Genomic DNA, 17623 nt, shown 5'->3' on the forward strand with positions numbered 1-17623 from the left:
TCTTCCCCTGCAATGCCTCTGCAGCTTTCCCGGCCTCAGCTGACCTAGGGAGTTGAAGAGCAGAGGTAGGAACTGAACTCGGATCTTTCTGCATGATGATAGTACACAGCATTGCCACTGAGCTACTTAGCCAGCCTTTACTGTAATCTCCTCATTTTATTTGCTAATGAATCTGTTTTTAAGAAAATATTTTTGGATGATACTTTCACCCTCATGTTTTTTCAAAGGATATTGTGCTTAAAAAAAGTCTCTGTACAGTGACAAAAGCCTTGCTTATTACCGAATTTTACCAGCAAGTTGTCTGTCAAAACAGAAACACTATTCTGATGATCCAAAGTACCATCTACAGTGCATTTTATTAGTCACAATCCCATCTCTTTGTAATGAAATGGCAGGGCCTCATGGGGGTACCACTGATTTCAGTGGCTGGTTGTTGCAGCCACAGCTGTTTGTGCTCCTGCTCAAGCTACGTGCCTTCAGTAGCCGGGCAGAAGGAACTTATTTTATGATGCCTGTGAGTGCTGGAGTTTTGGGTTGGGTTTTTTTTCTTTTTTGCTTTCACTGTGAGCGTAAATGAACATGCTGCAGTTTCTGACCTGAAACAGTAGAACTCAAGTACTGCTTGCCTGCTTAAGTGCTGCCAATTACGTTTCCAGTGAAAATCTGAAACGACACAAAACTTTTGAGCAATAGAGCTGTAAAAATGATTTCCTGGCAGATAGCCCTGAAGTTCATCTGGTTGATTTTTTTTTTTAATGCCTCTCCTATCTAGAGCTCACTGGAAAGGAGCTATTTGCAACAGGAGGTTCAGGATGGAAATGAAGGAGGGATAAATAAATAGTGGATGCCTTCCCCCAAAGGGGATGGGCTGGGAGTGTGGTATAAAAGTGCTTCCCATGAGGCACGGAGCAGAGTTGTCTGGAGGCTGAGAGAAGCTCAATAGGTCTGTATTCAGCTCAAGGAGCTAAAGGCTGAAGTGTGCAACTTGTGGATTTGTGGGAGGAGCAAAAGGGAGCTCTCTTCAGTGCAAACTGGAGAGCCAACCAGGAGGACAAGGAACTTCAGATCAAAGGGATACCGTTCTTCCTGGAAAGCTCACAGCCTAACAGGCCGATACTGTAAAAATCACCTATCCTGGGCGCATGATTCTCTATTTAAATGAGGCCGTGTGCTAATAAGGAGGCGCTAGGGACAATAGCATGTCCCTAGTGCCTCCTTATTAGCATTAGGGATGGCTGTCAGTGGGCCTGACATCCCACGCTCAATATTACCACCGTCGGTTTTTGAACCTGCTGACAGCCACGGGTTAGGAAAACAGATGCCGGAAAAACTGAACGTCCAGTTTTTTAACCCGCTGACCGGCGGGCAGATTTTTTTTATTTTTGGTTCCTCCGACTTAATATCGCTAATATTAAGTCGGAGGAACCAAAAATAAAAAAAATGTGCGGCCATCCTCGCAAAAACTAATAGCACCCATCACATGCAAATGCATGTTGTTGAGCCTACTAGTTAGTCGCCAAGCCGCACATTTTACTCTCAGAAATTAATGCCTGCCCAAGGGCAGGCGTTAAGATCTAAGCAACCTGCTTTTCTGCTTTTCTGAACACTTTCCCAGGTTGCTTAGATCTTAACGCCTGCCCTTGGGCAGGCATTAATTTCTGAGAGTAAAATGTGCGGCTTGGCGACTAACTAGTAGGCTCAACAACATGCATTTGCATGTGATGGGTGCTATTAGTTTTTGCGAGGATGGCCGCACATTTTTGAGGCGCTGTTACCCCTTACAGTATAAGGGGTAATAGACGTGTCAAAAATGCGTGGCCCAATGGGTGCTAAATGGTGCGCTTGGCCGAGCCCACCGTACAGTATCGGCCTGTAATTGTTTGGTAAAGGGGACTTCTGCCCTTCACTGGGGCCTTAGTGGGGATCTGAGAAGGAAGAGCCTTCTATGGCACAGTACTCAAGTGACCTGTGAAAGGGGCGGGGGGTGTTTCTCCTGTGGCCTGCTGTTTTCTGTGCTGTATACTGAATTTTCTGCCTTTTTTTCTGGACTGCAGTTCCTTTTGGGAGTTTAAATAAATTCCTTTTCTCCATCTTGAAGCATGGCTTGAGTGTGGCCAGCTGCTGCTTAGCCAGGGTGCGACTTCCCCTTGTGCCCACTGGCAAGAGCTGGGCTGCAGAGAGGGTTTTCCCATCCTTGAAGCTGCTGAAGGTGACCTCTGGTGAAGGGGTACTATCCTTAATTGTGTGTTTGATCAGAAAACTTTAATTTCTTTGCCTGTGGAATATGGCACGGAAAGACTTTAAGAGTCATAGATGGTATATTAAACTGTCATATCAAATCACTTTTCCTGACCTTGGGGGAAAGGGATATCTGCTCAGGTTCCAAGTGCAGATATTGCATGCCCTAGATTTTTTTTGCTACAAAAGGTGATTTTCATTAAACTTGTCAGGCTTCATGTACCCATGGTACTGTTCTGATGTAGGGCCCGAGTCTTCTGGCGCAGAATGACAGAGAAGCTTTAGTGCGTCAGCCCCCCTCCCCCATCTATACCAATAACCTCTTCCTTTATGAATGACTCTCAGCAAAATAACCTTCCAGCCAGAAAACTTCGAATCGCAGCCTGGCTTTTGTCTGTAGTCCATTTAAAAGAAAAGTTTCCCAGTTTTTGTTTTTTGTTTTTTTTAAAATCAGCAATAAAAGCAGAGAGAATCCACAGAATCAGTAATAGGAACTGTAGGGAGAAGTTAGGATTTCCAACCCCATGTCCCTTTTGTGTATGTACCTCCTATTTGCTAGCAACCTTTCCTGTCTGTTTGCTTAGAGAATTCACCAAACTATTTGTCTGAATAATGCTTTATTTCTAAGTTACACAGCGCTAAGCTTAATACTTCCTCAGGAAACGGACAATTAGAGAAACAGAAAATAAGAAAAACAATAGTCATGAAAACATGCTTGACATCTGGTACTTATCAGATTACAATGAATTAATGCTAGCATCACCCACCCATCCCCAACCTAGCAGAGACTGGAATGTGAAGTGCTAGAAGCCTTAACATCCTATCCCACTGAATAGGGAATGGAGCCCACAGTTTCTCACCATATGGGATGGGCAGGGACACATACTCTCTGGGTCTGGACAGACAGTCTTGTCCCTTCTTAGGTCTTCAATGTGGGGCTAGAGAGGGCAGCTTCTGCCATGGAAGCAACAAGCTGTTCAGCTCTCCAATCTCTGATACCTGCTTTGCTGTGCCCATGGTACCCACAATTTGCTTCTGCCCAGGATTCCCAGAAGCAAGGGGGGCAGGGAGGAGGCATCAGCATTCAGATGGGTCACCTTCCTCTTTGGGTGGGCAATGATCGAACATCAACAACCCTGACTGCTTCACCCCCACTGTTTTAAGGGCTTATGTATGCATAATTCAGCAGCTTCATGCATAGTCAGGTGAATGCATAATTAAGCATTCGGATGGGTCATCTTCCTCTTTGGATGGGGGAGGGGGAGTAGCAGCATTCAGATGGCTCATCTTCCTCTTTGGTTGGGGAAGGTGAGGCAGCAGCATTCGGATGGGTCATCTTCCTCTTTGGATGGGAGGGGGAGTTAGCAGCATTTGGATGCTCGTCTTCCTCTTTGGATGGGGAGGGTGAGATATCAGCATTTGGATGCTCATCTTCTTCTTTGGATGGGGAGGGGGAGGTATCGGCATTTGGATGGGTCATCTTCCTCTTTGGATGGGGGAGAGGCAGCAGCATTCGGATGGGTCATTTTCCTCTTTGGATGGGGGGAAGCAGCAGCATTCGATGGGTCATCTTCCTCTTTGGATGGGGAGGAGGGCAGCAGCATTTGGATGGGTCATCTTCCTCTTTGGATTGGAAATCATTGCATGATAATGACTTTGAGGGCTTGAACCCTTCTGCTTTTAAGGGCTTACCTGTGCATAATTCATTAGTTCAATCCAGGTCACATGTACTCCATGCTCTTGAGGAAGACTTACAGATTTCCTCCAGGGATCCTTGTAACCACCCTCCCTTCTGGCATAGCCAGAGGGGTACACATTATTGTACCAACCAATTATGAATTTAGGTTTGTAATGCCCACTAGGTACTGTTGGTGTCCCTCTCTATTCTTTCCTGGAAAAGGTTGTACAACAACAATGATGTCTAAGGTCTATATAGAATGGGACAGAATTACAATATAAACCCTATACCTCCTTTTCTATAAACATATTCTGCATCTACAGAAACTCTCCCAACAATGGGTGTAGATCAGAACTAGGATGTTTACTCTTAAAACTCACCACACTAAAAAAGATTTCAGATTCTGGTGTCTCTTCAGTAAGAGTAACACAGACTCACAAATTCCTTCCACTACCAGGCATATTGCAAAGTAAAACAAACGCCCTCCAAACAACTCACTCAGAACCCATAGAACAAATCTTCCATACCAAAATGGCACTAACTCAGTGAAGTCAAACAGTAACAACTGTACCTATGAAAAGACAATACTATAAATATTACACTGGGCTCTAGACCTCCAAGATACCTTGTATTTGAGAAATCAAAAGTCTAGATACCTACACAAAGATTGTATGCTAGCAGGATATCTTACCTCAGTTACACATGCAGAACACTGAAAGTCCCTCACCAAATAAAGAACTGACCACAAATTAAAAATCAATAACATGCAGACAAAAAATGAAATAAAGACCCCCCAAAAGCCAATGTCAATATGTAGTGCAACACTGGAGAAATATAAATAGAAATGCATTTCCTCTTATGCTAAGCAAAATACAAAATATCTGAGATGCACATTCCCAAAAATTGACACATTCCAATCACCAAATCTATATAAATAAAAATGTAAATGTTTGTTTGTTCAAAATCTTATATCTCCAAAAGTTCTTTACCGATTGCTTTCAAATTTTCACACAATGTTGCATTCGATTTCGCACGTGTTTTTATGTACCTATATTATATAGATGTTACACCTGTGACAGGTAAAAACATGCTTTTCGCAAAAAACAGCGCCATCTGTTGGACGTAAAAGCGACACACACTGTCTCTGACTGACGGACCGCAAATGCGCAATAGAGAGCAGCTCTACCGTGCATGTGTGGACCATAGACCTCTGCACTACGTGCTGGGTGTCACGGAGGGGAGGAGAAAAGGGCAGACGAGTCACCGCTTCGAGAAATGGCTCTGCCCGTTCCTCTGCCGCTGAGGAAGGGGGGAGGGAGTAGGGACTGCCGGACAGTTATACACAGGAGGAGGAAAGGGTAAAAGACTCTCTGAGCCAGTCCATCCACCGCCGGGGAAGGGGGGGAGGGAGTTGGGACGGCCAGAGCAGAGCTAATGCGCATTGTGAAATTAAACCAGACTGAGCCACGGCAACGCGCTCCGAGAAATGGCTCAGCCCGTTCCTCCGCCGCTGGGGAAGGGGGGAGGGAGTAGGGACTGCCCGACAGTTACACACAGGAGGAGGAGGAAAGGGTAAAAGAGTTGCCGAGCCAGTCCGTCCACCGCCTGGGAAGGGGGGGGGGGGGGGAGTTGGGACAGCCGGAGCAGAGCTAATGCGCATTGTGAAATTAAACCAGACTGAGCCACGGCAACGAGTGCCCGGGTACTGCTAGTAAAAATATAATGCATTTTCTACCTTTGTTATCTGCGCATTCTATTTTTTCGAATTGTTTTAGTTTGTCTCTTTCCTTTCATCTTGTCTATTTTCTCCTAACTCCTTTTCCAGAGTTTCCTGTTTCTTCTTTTCTCTTATCTCTTTCACTTCCTCTACATTTGTCTCTGACATTGATCTTTCCTATTTTATCTGTTTCTCTATTTCTCTATCCTCTGCTTCTATTCGCTTATAGCTATATTTCATTACTCTTTCTTGCCATTTCTCACCATCCAGCTCTTTCTGTCTCAATTTTTGACTTCCCTACCTCTGTCTTCTATTTCTCCCTCTCAGCTCTCCATTTCCCCCTCACTAGATTTCTCCCCACAGTCTCCAGCAATGTGTCTCACTTGTTCTCTCTTCCTCAACTGCTTCTGGATCTCTCAGATCTGCATCATAAATCATCCCCATGCTGTCTCTCTCTAATTATTTTCTCTCTCACTAATTCTCTTTCATATTCCCTTTCATTCATTGCTCTTCTCCAAATGCTGCTAACACCGATCCATCATTTCCTCTCATTCTTTTCTATTCCCCATCATCACCTCTCTACCTCTGCCTCCTTGGATTCTTGTCATATTTTTTATTGTTGTGGATTCTCCCTATCTTTGGTCTTACTCATTCATCTCCCCCATCCCACTTCTGTCTCTTAGCTTCATGATTCTTCCTAGCCCTCAGAATTATCTCCCTCTTTTCACCTTTTGTCTATCTACTAGTTTTTAATCGCCCATTCTCACCTCTTCCCAGCCCTCCCATTTTCTCTCTCTCTCTCTCTCTCTCTCTCATTTCTTTAGCAGTTTAGGGAGCAGGTGCAAATAAAATAGTTACCTTTTTCCCCATCTCTCATCTACTTTTCCTCTGCCTCTCGTCTCCTCACCAACCCCCCAGTTCCTTTCCTATTGTTCATCCCCTCCCCTTCCACCAATGTCACTCTTTGACCCCTCCTTAGCCAGTTCTATTCCCATCCTCTCTCACCTTCTTCATGGACCCCAGTCCTCTTTTACTGCCTCTAACCTCCTCCCTAGCCATCCCTCCAAGATCCATATTCTCTCACCCCTTTCACAGACCTCAGTCATGTTTCACTGCTTCTCACCTCTTCTAAGCTCTTCATATTCTTTACACCATCTTGCCCCCATCCCCAGCTCATACATCCTCTCTGAATTTCCGAGTTCCTGCTGTCCCTCCCCATCAACAAGAATCATCTTTATCTCCTATTCAAGCCCTGTTTAACCCCACCCCAGAGCTGCTCCTCCTGCCTGTGTCCCAGGTTCCAACTCGCTCCCTCTATGTGAAAGTTCTTTTTCACTCAATGCACAATTAAACTCTGGAATTTGTTGCCAGAGGATGTGGTTAGTGCAGTTAGTATAGCTGTGATAAAAAAGGATTGGATAAGTTCTTGGAGGAGAAGTTCATTACCTGCTATTAATCAAGTTGACTTAGAAAATAGTCACTGCTATTACTAGTAACAGAAACATGGGATAGACTTAGTTTTTGGGTACTTGCCAGGTTCTTATGGCCTGGATTGGCCACTGTTGGAAACAGGATGCTGGGCTTGATGGACCCTTGGTCTGACCCAGTATGGCATGTTCTTATGGCCCCAGCTGGCAGGAAAGTGGGACAGAGGCTCAGCACTTCTAATTAGTTCTTCCCATCAGTAGCTACTCTAAATCTGATGTGATTCATAAAGCTGGTCTGAATTACAGGGGACAGAGAGGAGTTGGCAGCAGGAGGAGCAGGTCTGAAACCTCAGGATGTTGCTCTGCTCTCCTAATGGCCAGGACTGTGTTCAGAGTTTGAGTAGGGCTACGTTCAATCCATGGACTTCGTGGGATGCATTAATGGGAGCAGCATCTCCTTTCTCAAACCCACTGCTGGCCACATTGGGAGGAGTAGGTGGCGTCTCCTCTCTGACCCCATTCCAGACTGCACTGGGAAGTAGGGGCAGGTGGTGACCTCTCTCTGGCTTTGCTTCAGGCTGTATCAGAAGGATGGATGGATGGTGACCCATCTCAGACCTTACTTCGGGCTGCCTTGGGAGGAGGAGTAGACAGTGACACCTCTCTGGTCCCTCTACAGGCCACTTTGGAAGGGGGTAGTTGGTTACTCTTCTGATAGGCTGAGAGAGGAGTTGGCAGCAGTTCTCATTTGGCTCTGCTGCAACCACATTGGTAGGGGACAGGAGCTCTATGGCCCTTCCCAGGGCCATATCAGAGGGGTGGCATGGGGTCTTTTCCCTTCAACTACTAGAAACAGACAGTAAATATTTTGCTATGCTTCCACTTCCCTGAGATTTGCCACCCTAGGCACAGGCCTAGTGTACCTATTGACAATTCCAGGCAAGGTACCAATCTCTGTGCTAGGAACTGGATTTATTTAAGTAGGCAAAATACATTACACACAGTTATATAGTTGGTTAGTTTGAAAGATGACCAGAAGCTCTAGTTATTGTTTCTGCTACTGAGCGTCTCTTCAATCTCTGATCATCTTCCTTTCTTCCCTCTTTGTATCTTTCTCTTCCTTATTGTTATCTATCAATGGAATTTTGTCACTATTTTATTTATTACCGTCCCTGCTGGTAGGTGATTCTAGGCATCCATTACCCTCTTAAGGGGTCATTCATCAAATTGCGATGGGCCGTTATAGCGGAATGATGAATCTAGGAGCTAGTTAGATAATATTTTCTGTGAGTCTTCTTCTTTTCAACTTCATATTATGACCCCTTGTCCTTGAGCATTTTTTTTAAAATAATACTTTTATTTAAACCTGCTATATTTGAATGTTTCTATATTGAGTCCCTGCTCATGTTATGATTATGAATTTTTATATTAAGTTATTGTTTGTGCTATATTTTGTTTTATGGTGAATATTTTAAATTGTAAATTGCTTAGAGACCTGACAGTAGGTGATTTAAGAAATGCAAATAAAGAAATAAAATAATAAATAAATCTCCCCTTTTTCCTTTTTTGTTAGAGGATGCATGTTAACTGAAAAAATACACCCTTATGAAAGAGCCACAGATACTGATTGTACCCAGAGGTGAAAGACAAAACTTCCACTTGTTCACAAACACAATGCAAAAGGGACAAAAAAGCAAATCAGCTAACCAAAAGCAGCTCTTTATTGAATAAATTAGTGGGAAGGTTCCAGGGGATCAAAGAAAAACATGAGCACAGATAAAATGCCATTGGGGATTGTTTGTCTCTATCCCTCTGAAACGTTCTGCTTTAGGGGTAAGCAAGTAGCTATTTTTGCCTCTTTCTTCTGTGTTTGTGTGCAAGCAGCTGTGTGTTTTTTGCTGTCTTGTGGCATTTTTAATGACTTGAAACACAAGTAAAAAGGGATTGATCTCTGATATTTTAATCTTTCTAAATCGTGGTCTTGGGTCATGTCATGACATTTTGGACACCCGGGTGCTTGCTCAAACACTACAGTAGTTCTTAAATGGGTGCATTTCTGCAAAATAAAACCTTGCTTATATCTTTACTTACACAATTAAGAACCTGATACAGAAAATATGTCCATTGTGAGTTTCCATTTCCAGTGGAAAAATTCTTATTTCTCCATATTGAGCATGACATTTAGCACATTACACAACCTGTTGGGTTTTCAGGATATCCACAATGAATATGCATGAGGAACATCTGCATAGCAGATATAGAAAAGATGCAGAGAAGGGTGACAAAATAGACAGACGATAGAAAAGCTCCCTTATGGAGAAAGGCTAAACAGATTAGGGTTCTTTAGTTTGGAAAATAGATGCCTGAGAGGGGATATGATTGAGATTTATAAAATCATGAGTGGGGTGGAGCAGATAAAGAGGGAATGGTTATTTATCCTTTCAATAACATTAGGACTAGGGCACACTCCATAACCTAGCAACTGGTAGATTCAAACAAATTGTAGGAACTATTTTTTCACTCAAAGCGCACTTATGCTAAGGAATCTGTTGCCAGTCCAGAGGATGGGGTCAAGGCAACTAACATAGTGGGGTTGAAAAGAGGGTTGGACAAGTTCCAGAAGGAAAAGTCCATAAACCATCAGTCCATTAGCCAGGTAGACTTGTTCAAACACAACAGCAGTACTTATCCCTGGGAGTGAGATACAAGAAATAGATCTATTGGTGATCGCCGGGCACTTGTCACCTGGACTGGCCATTGTTGGAGGCAGGATGATGGGCTCAGTGGTGGTTGGTCTGACTCAGCATGACATTTATGTTCTTACCAGATATCTAATATAATCAAATATCTTATGCTTATTTATTGTGAATATCCTGAAAACCCGACTGGCTCTGGGTCCCCAGGACAGATTTGGGAAGTCCTGGTGTACAACCTGGAGCATTCTACACTAGAATAGAACAAACGTGCTCCATATTACTTGGAAGCCCTTTCAAAACCACCATTTGTATTGTACAGAGCACCAATTTGATTTATTGGACAGTTTGATATATTAAGTTACCTTTACCATCTGCACATTGTAGGGTTGGGCTCAATAACCAATTGTGATTCACTGGTTGGAAGACTTGCAGATCAGGATCTATGGATTACAGATTTTAGATCAGCCATCTCTATTTAAAATTATACAATAATTGTGTGTGTGAAGAGAAGGAGGGGAAATGTAGAGAAAAGAGTAGTTGAAAATGGAGGGGACAATAAATCTCATGGCTTTCTTACTGTGCTACCAAATAAATTTATTTCCATTTTATTGCTGAGTCCCTGTCACACTCTCAACTAATTTATAGTAGTACATCAGCTAAAGACAGTGTATCCCTCAGTCTTGCCCTCATTTGAGTAAATCGGGATTCTCTCCGTATAGCAAAATTACATTTTCTCTATCTGTAGTGCAAAAAAAAAAAATAATAATAATAACCTGATGCAAGGTTTTGATATTATCAAGAATTTATTCTATAGATTTTAGTTTGTGTATATATCTGTGATCCTGTTTAAAATGTGCATGAAGACTCTTGCATACAAATGAAGTGTGTTTGCTCCATGGGAAAATGATTTTACCCGTACGTAATGGTAATCTAATTTTTCCAACCTGTGAGTCAGTGATTTGAAATTGTAATGTGGGAGAACAATTGTCCTGTGGGGCAGTCAGAAATGAAAACTGTAAGTAAATGTGTTAGCATACTAATGAGTGGTCTGTGTGTGTATCGTTGGGTTTCAAAGAGCACGAATCTCTTCAACTCAGATCTAGGAATATCTGAATGCAGGAGATTTAAGGTCCAGAAAGAAGCAGAAACAACTACCCGTCCCTGGTTAAGGCCACAATTTAATTTTTTTACTCCTCCTATCATGCAGTCTTCCTCCTCCCCATAGGAGGACTTGTTTTAGGGATGAGCGTATTGGTTTGGTTTTATACTGCAGCCTCTAGCACAGATGGGAGCCAGAGGAATAAATCTACCAAAAAAAAAACAACCCAAAACCCTGAGGGAAGCCCTACCAGGAAAGGTATTTCTCTCCCCGTCACTATGTCTCTGGCTGTGGGAAACACCAAAACACATGTGAATTCCTCAGACCTAGGAAGGCTAATTTTCAAAGGGATTTCTATGGGCAAAACAAAAAAGTGCTTTACCTGCAGAAATGGCCCTTTTGAAAATTGCCCAGCTGACGTGCATAAAATTACATTCATATACTATAGAATATGTCTGCAGTTTTAAGCATATTAGGAAGAAGTGGTCTAGAAGGAGGAGTCTAGGTGTGGCTTACATTTACATGCATATTTTACAATATTGAAAAGTATGGAGTTGATTTTCAAAGGAGTTATGCACATAAATGTGACATACTATTGTAGCAATTTTCAAAAGCCATTTACACGTGTAAAGTGCACTTACATGTGAATATCCTATGGACAATTCGATGGGCATGTATTGTAGCAATTTTTCAAAAGCCCGCTTACACGGGCAAAGTGCATGTATACGTGTAAAACCTACTTTAAAACATGTTAAATCCTTTTGAAAATTCCCCTCAGTGTGTAAATTTCCCCCAAATCTTTCCCCACACAAAATAAATATGAGGCGTAACTTTGTGCAGGTAGATTTTGCGAGGTAATTTTAAAAGCAATCTTACATGCGTAAGTTTAACTTTGAAAATTAGTGTAAGTTAGGATGTATTAACAAATTTATAAAGGCTGTTATAAAATTTCCCCCTTAAAAATGTCACCTTGATGAAGATTTTATGTCTTGGACTGAAATGCACTTCCTGTGTTTTACTAATGCAACTTAGAAAGACGTGCTTTTCTCCGCAGAGTCGGAAACATGCCAGTAAAGTTCGACTTTATTACATGCTGCATCCACTTGATGGAGGCTGTCCGGCCAAAAAACTCCGATCTGAAAATGTGAGTATCAGAATTATATAAATAAACGCTCACAGTTTGTGGTTTTCCTCCTCTTCTTCTTCTACCTCCAAATATCAAAAATTATATATTTTCATTTAGAATCAACTGGATTATTTGTAACATGTGACAACATGCATCAAATCAACATGAAAATAGTGCAAAGATGTCGTTCTGCATGAGACTTTGAGCTCATTTAAATACCTTTGTAAGACGTCACATTTCAGGCATTCTCACCCACTGTCTGTGGTTTTGTTTGTACCTTTTAAGGCAATTTCATCAGCATAACCCTCGCACATAATCAGTGTATCACTTTCTGTTCTATATAACTCATGGTTGTGATTATGTTAGTTCATGTGACTTATTCCCAGACGTCATGAGCATGTTAAATCTGGCATGGACAAGTCTTCTAAAATAAAACACCATGGCTAGCACTTCAGCCCTCCCCAGTTTAGGGTTTATATTTCTCCACATGCAAAATTAAAAAATTAGGTGTAGAAGGAAAGCAGCCCCCAAAATATAAAAATGAGCAAAAATAGATTAGTCCTTGTAAAACTATTACTTTAACACTACTATACCAATAATCAAGGTTTATATTAACTGGGTCTAGCTGAACCATTACAGGTGTGTTCATATATTCTGGTAACTCATCATCCCTGATACCACAAACTGGTTACAACTGCGTGAGTCAACCAAGTTTTACGGGAAATGATCTAATTTTGCGCATTGACACAAATGTAATTCTCAAATCCTCCAAATAGGACTATCACAGATGTAACTGAATGGTCACACAAAATATTGAGAGGGTCTGACTCCTGTGTGAGCTGAGAGCTAGCCTCTCGGGTTAGGGTTCAAATGGAGTTTTGGTTAAGCAGATCGTGTAGTGCACCCAAGCCCAGAAGCAGGAGGGATAGAGAATTTTCCTTGAACTGGAACAGGGAAATCAACCCCTTCGGTTTCCCCAGGCCTGGGGCGCAACCGGGTGTGCATACTGTGCATTTGCACGGGGCAGCACCCCCGGGAGAGGCAGTGAGCCAGTGGCAGCAGCTGAAGAAGAACAGAGGCTGTAAGCTGCCAGCACTCAAGCCGCCTCCGGGCGACAGAGAGGCCTGTCTTCCGGTTACATGTGGGCGTGCACTGGCACGCACACAGAGCTTCTGCTCCCCCCCCCCCCCAAACAGGAAGGCCTGCTGGGCCAGCCCGAAGACATCAGGAGGCCATGTGTGTGCCTGAGAGCCTGTGTGTTTGTGCATGTGTGTGTGTCTGTATGAGAACCTGTGTGCCTGTGAATGTGTCTGTGTGAGAGCTTGTGTGTATGTTTGTGTACCCGTGGGAGTTCATGTGTTACATATAGGCTCTCACAGGCACACATACACACATAATGTATGTGAGTATGCTACAGAGAGGGAGTGTGTGAGAGAATGAATGTGTTATTGTGTGTGTGAGAGAGAAGATAAAATTTGGGTGCCCCTACCTCCCACAATCCACGACAATCACAGAGTGACTGAAAATCAGAAGATCACAGGTATGGCAAGCAGAAGATTTTTTAAAATCCTTATTAGTTTTAATTATAATTATTATGATAATTCTGCTCTTTTGAAACATTTAAATTTTTTTTGGGGGGGGTGATACAACATTTTTTTAATTATTGGATTTTTTATTCAGATGTTTTGAAATATGGTGTTTGGGAGATTTTGTATATTAATTAACTGGTTTGAAATATGTATTCTTTTTATGAATATGATTTTACTATTATGATTGTTTTATATTTCTTGATTTTTATTATTTAATGTTTTATGAAGAATGGTAATGTTTCTGTTTTTCCATTGTTGCTCTGCATATAGAGGCTGGCTTGGTATAGGTTCCAGTTCAGTTCTTCTCAGCAAGTTTCTGTTTATACTTTCTGATCTCTTCATTCTGTATTTGGTGAGGGTCTCTCTGGTTCTGCATATGTGATTGAGGTGAAGTATTTTGTTGGCATATAATTTCTGTGTGGGGATCTATAGCAGCCTGGTTTCCTAATAAGAGTTTTATTGGTATTTTAGGGCCTGGTATAATATGTAGGGATGTGCATCGTTTTTCTGACGGATGAAACTAATCAAAATGGCGCCATTGGACCTTTGCCCTTACCATGTGACAGGGGCTATCGGTGTCATTGGCCGGCCCCTATCACATAGTAGGAGCAACAGATGGCCCGCGCCATTTTTTAAGATGGCACCACCCGTCCATTGCTCCTACCGTGACAGGGGCCGGCCAATGGCACTGATAGCCCCTGTCACATGGTAAGGGCAAAGGTCCAATGGCACCATTTTGTTTACTGGCAGCCAACGGCCCGAGAGCAGAAAAAAAAAAGCGGTCAGAACCGCAGGAAACGAAGATTTCCCATGGATCTACGAACCCGATACCGGAAACAATTCCAGAACAGATTCACATCTCTAGTAATATGTGCAGTGTTGCCTTTTCATAGATGAGGTTGTTTTGGTATAGGAGGTTTATTATATTATAATGGTAATTCAGTTATTCATGGCTTTCTGAGGGCCAAGCTCACATCCCATACACATTACAAAAAGTCTAATTCCATAGGAGCTCCAAGTGTCTTTTTTTTTTTTTAGATTTTTCTGGTAGGCACCACAGGAGTGCATGTAAATATAATATGCATATTGTAAGTGATATTTTTGCCTCAACAGACAGTACTCTTGAATGTTCTTTTTCATGTAAAATTTATAATAAATGCATAATTTAATTGTGAGTGTCTGTAAAGGATATGGGGGTGTGTGGGGTGCGTGTGTGCAAGGCTGTAAGGTTTGCCTAGGGTACCTAATACCCTTCCCTATCCACGGGTTCAGAGGTGAGGGGGCATGTCCGTTTTAAAAAAATATAAATTGCATGACGGAGCTGAGCTTTATTTGATTGGCCCGGGACTGAATTTAAATGAATTGGGGGGGGGGGGCAGCACAGTAATTTTTTGCATAGGGCAGCAAAAATAGCTAGCAGCAGCCTTCGGTTTCCCCTTTGTGAGCCCTGTTTCTCAGTCACTATCTCTATTGTGTGTGCTGTTAATTGCTATATTCCCCAAATAAAAACACCAAGTTAGATTCCAAAACCATTACATTTTCATTGTCTGGGATAACCAGCGTAGCAAATATTTACAAGATAGTAGAGGATATCGGAGGTTATGGAGATAATCAGAGTTCACAGGCTATCACAGCTAAGATACAGCTTTAGAGATATTCAATAAATAGTTTATCAGCCAGTTACACAAAGAGCCCAAGAGAATTACTTCAATCTCTCAAAAAAAACCAAAAAAACTCCTCTAACACTCATGCCGATTATTGTGGAAGCATATTGCTCATATTTCTTTAGTACTTTATCAAACCATATGCCCACCATAAGCTCTGCATCATGATCAGTCACACACGCATGCTTGTTCTCTCTCCCACACACACACACACACACTCTCTCTCTCCCACACATGCTTTTTCCCTTTCTTTTTTTCTCACTCACGCTGTCTTTCTTTTACACTTATGTACTTTCACTCTCTCACACATGCGCACTCTTATGCATACATGCACTCGCGCACACACACACCCCTATACTTTTTCATACACGCAGGGGTAGATTTTAAAAGGTGTGCATGAGCATTCATGTGCGCACGGTTCCCGGCACTCACACGGATTTTATAAAATGGGTGCACCAGCATGCACCTGTTATAAAATCCACGGACCCCACGCAGGTGCGGGCGGTGCGTGCGGAGGAGGGTGATTTAGTAAATTATGTGCGGCGATGCAATCGGGCCTCCCCCAGTTCCCTCCCAATCTGCTCCAATTAAGGAGCAGACTGGGAGGGAACTTCCCTACCCCACTACCTAAACTCCCTCCCTCTTCCCCTCTCCTCCCCACCCCCTGAACCCTTCATTTAAACTTACTTTTCTTTTGTTTTCTTACTGCTCCTCTGAAGCAGAAGTAATCTGCGTGCGCTGGCTGGCCTCCTTCCCACCCTGTCCCTCTCCTGCCCACCCAGACCACGACCCCCGCCCACCTTTTTTCAGGGCCCGGCACTTGTGCGTGTATCTGCAATTACTCGTGTGGCCGGACCCTTTTGAAAACGCACGCAGTACGCGGGACCCGACCACACACACAAGTGCCGAGTTTTTTACGTGTGTGGCCATTTTAAAATTCAGCCGCCAGTCTCGCACACTCGTGATCTCTCTCACACACATATGCTAACTCAGGGACCTTCTCTCACTTACTTTTTCTCCCTCTTGAAGCAGGAGTAGCAGCAGCAGCATTTTCCTTCAGCTCCCACGGCTGATGGGATGATTTTTTTCTTTGAGCTACAGGGACCAATCCAGCTCTGGCCTTGTGCCCCTTCCTGCAGGGAAGGCCGCACCTCCTCCTAAGACTCCACCAGTCTTAGGAGGAGGGTCGGCCTTACCAGTCACACTACTGATTCTGGTAGGGCTGGGCCGCTCCTCCTCCTGACTCCACCAGCCATGCTGCCAATACCAGCAGGAGCAGGTGACAGCGCTTGCATTGCTATGGCGCCCTTTAGATAGCAGCTCCTATGGCTGAGGCCATGTTGGCCACAGTCAAGCCTACTGCTCTTCTACTATCATTAGAGCCCTTTAATAACTCTATCTAGAAAGTTCCCCATTGAATAACTTTCAACAGGTTTTACAAACTATTTCCTGTGCCATCTGTTGATGGTTCACAGGGAGTGCACATAGATTTTTTTCCCCCAAATTACTTAGAAAGAATTCCTGGTGCTCCTCACCCAAAAGTCTCTTCCAGTACCACACCCCAAGACATTTACCCAGTTTAGGGGCCCTGTCACATAGAGAAGAAACTAATTTCCAAAAGTTGTGTTGCTTCAAAATTATTTCTTCCAAATGTTCTTGCATTGATTTTTTATTTCTGACTCCCCAAAAAAAATCACCTTTTTTCTTTTTTTTAAGTATAAATTCCAGTCCTTCCTTTCCTTTTCACTTCATTCTAATCATATTAAAATGTAGAAGTTTAGCAGATTGTCGTGCCTTTTATGGACCAATAAAAAAAGAATGTGGTGGTAGCACCTGAGCTTCTGAGACCTGAAAGACCACTGCTTCTCTTGTACAAAAGGTCTCACAACCTACAAAGATTTCTGTTTTCTCCAGGGCCAATAAAGCTGCTAAAATCTTGCAGTATTTGAATTTTAGACAAAGAATACCTTCAGAAAAAGTTGGCATGATTGCATGGGAACTGTATGCCGTTCATCAAAGGCCAGAGTATTAATTAACTAGGTCATCAAGAATAGATTGAGCCAGTCCTACTGTTGACCCATGCACCATGAGTGGACTTGCTGTCCTGTCTGTCTTTGAGAAATGAAAAACTACAAGCCAGGGAACAGAAGCAGGAATGATTCCCTGTATCCCTAATTAGCCCATTGCCGTCTGGTAATCCTGTAGCACTGGCTCCAGATTATAATGAACCATCCCAGTTTCCAAATCGTTCTGGGAGTTTCTCAAAGCTTGCAGCCCTAGACATGGATTTGAAAAGCTACAATGAATTCACTGAATGCTTATTTCCTGGCATCAGATAATCTTCTGTATACCCCAATTCATTACCCATTTCAGGCTATAGTGGATCTGT

General features: G+C 42.9%; 1 protein-coding gene across 1 annotated transcript in view; it reads left to right on the top strand.

Moving 5' to 3' along the window:
- Window positions 1-17623, top strand: part of ZMAT4 (zinc finger matrin-type 4) — a 556227-nt gene that overhangs the window by 273958 nt on the left and 264646 nt on the right. Inside the window, exon 3 of the mRNA XM_029604135.1 lies at window positions 11910-11999. Coding sequence (XP_029459995.1) covers window positions 11910-11999 — 90 coding nt within the window. The remainder of the gene's footprint in view (window positions 1-11909; window positions 12000-17623) is intronic.

Source organism: Rhinatrema bivittatum, chromosome 5 (assembly GCF_901001135.1).
Source record: "Rhinatrema bivittatum chromosome 5, aRhiBiv1.1, whole genome shotgun sequence".
NCBI lineage: Eukaryota > Metazoa > Chordata > Amphibia > Gymnophiona > Rhinatrematidae > Rhinatrema > Rhinatrema bivittatum.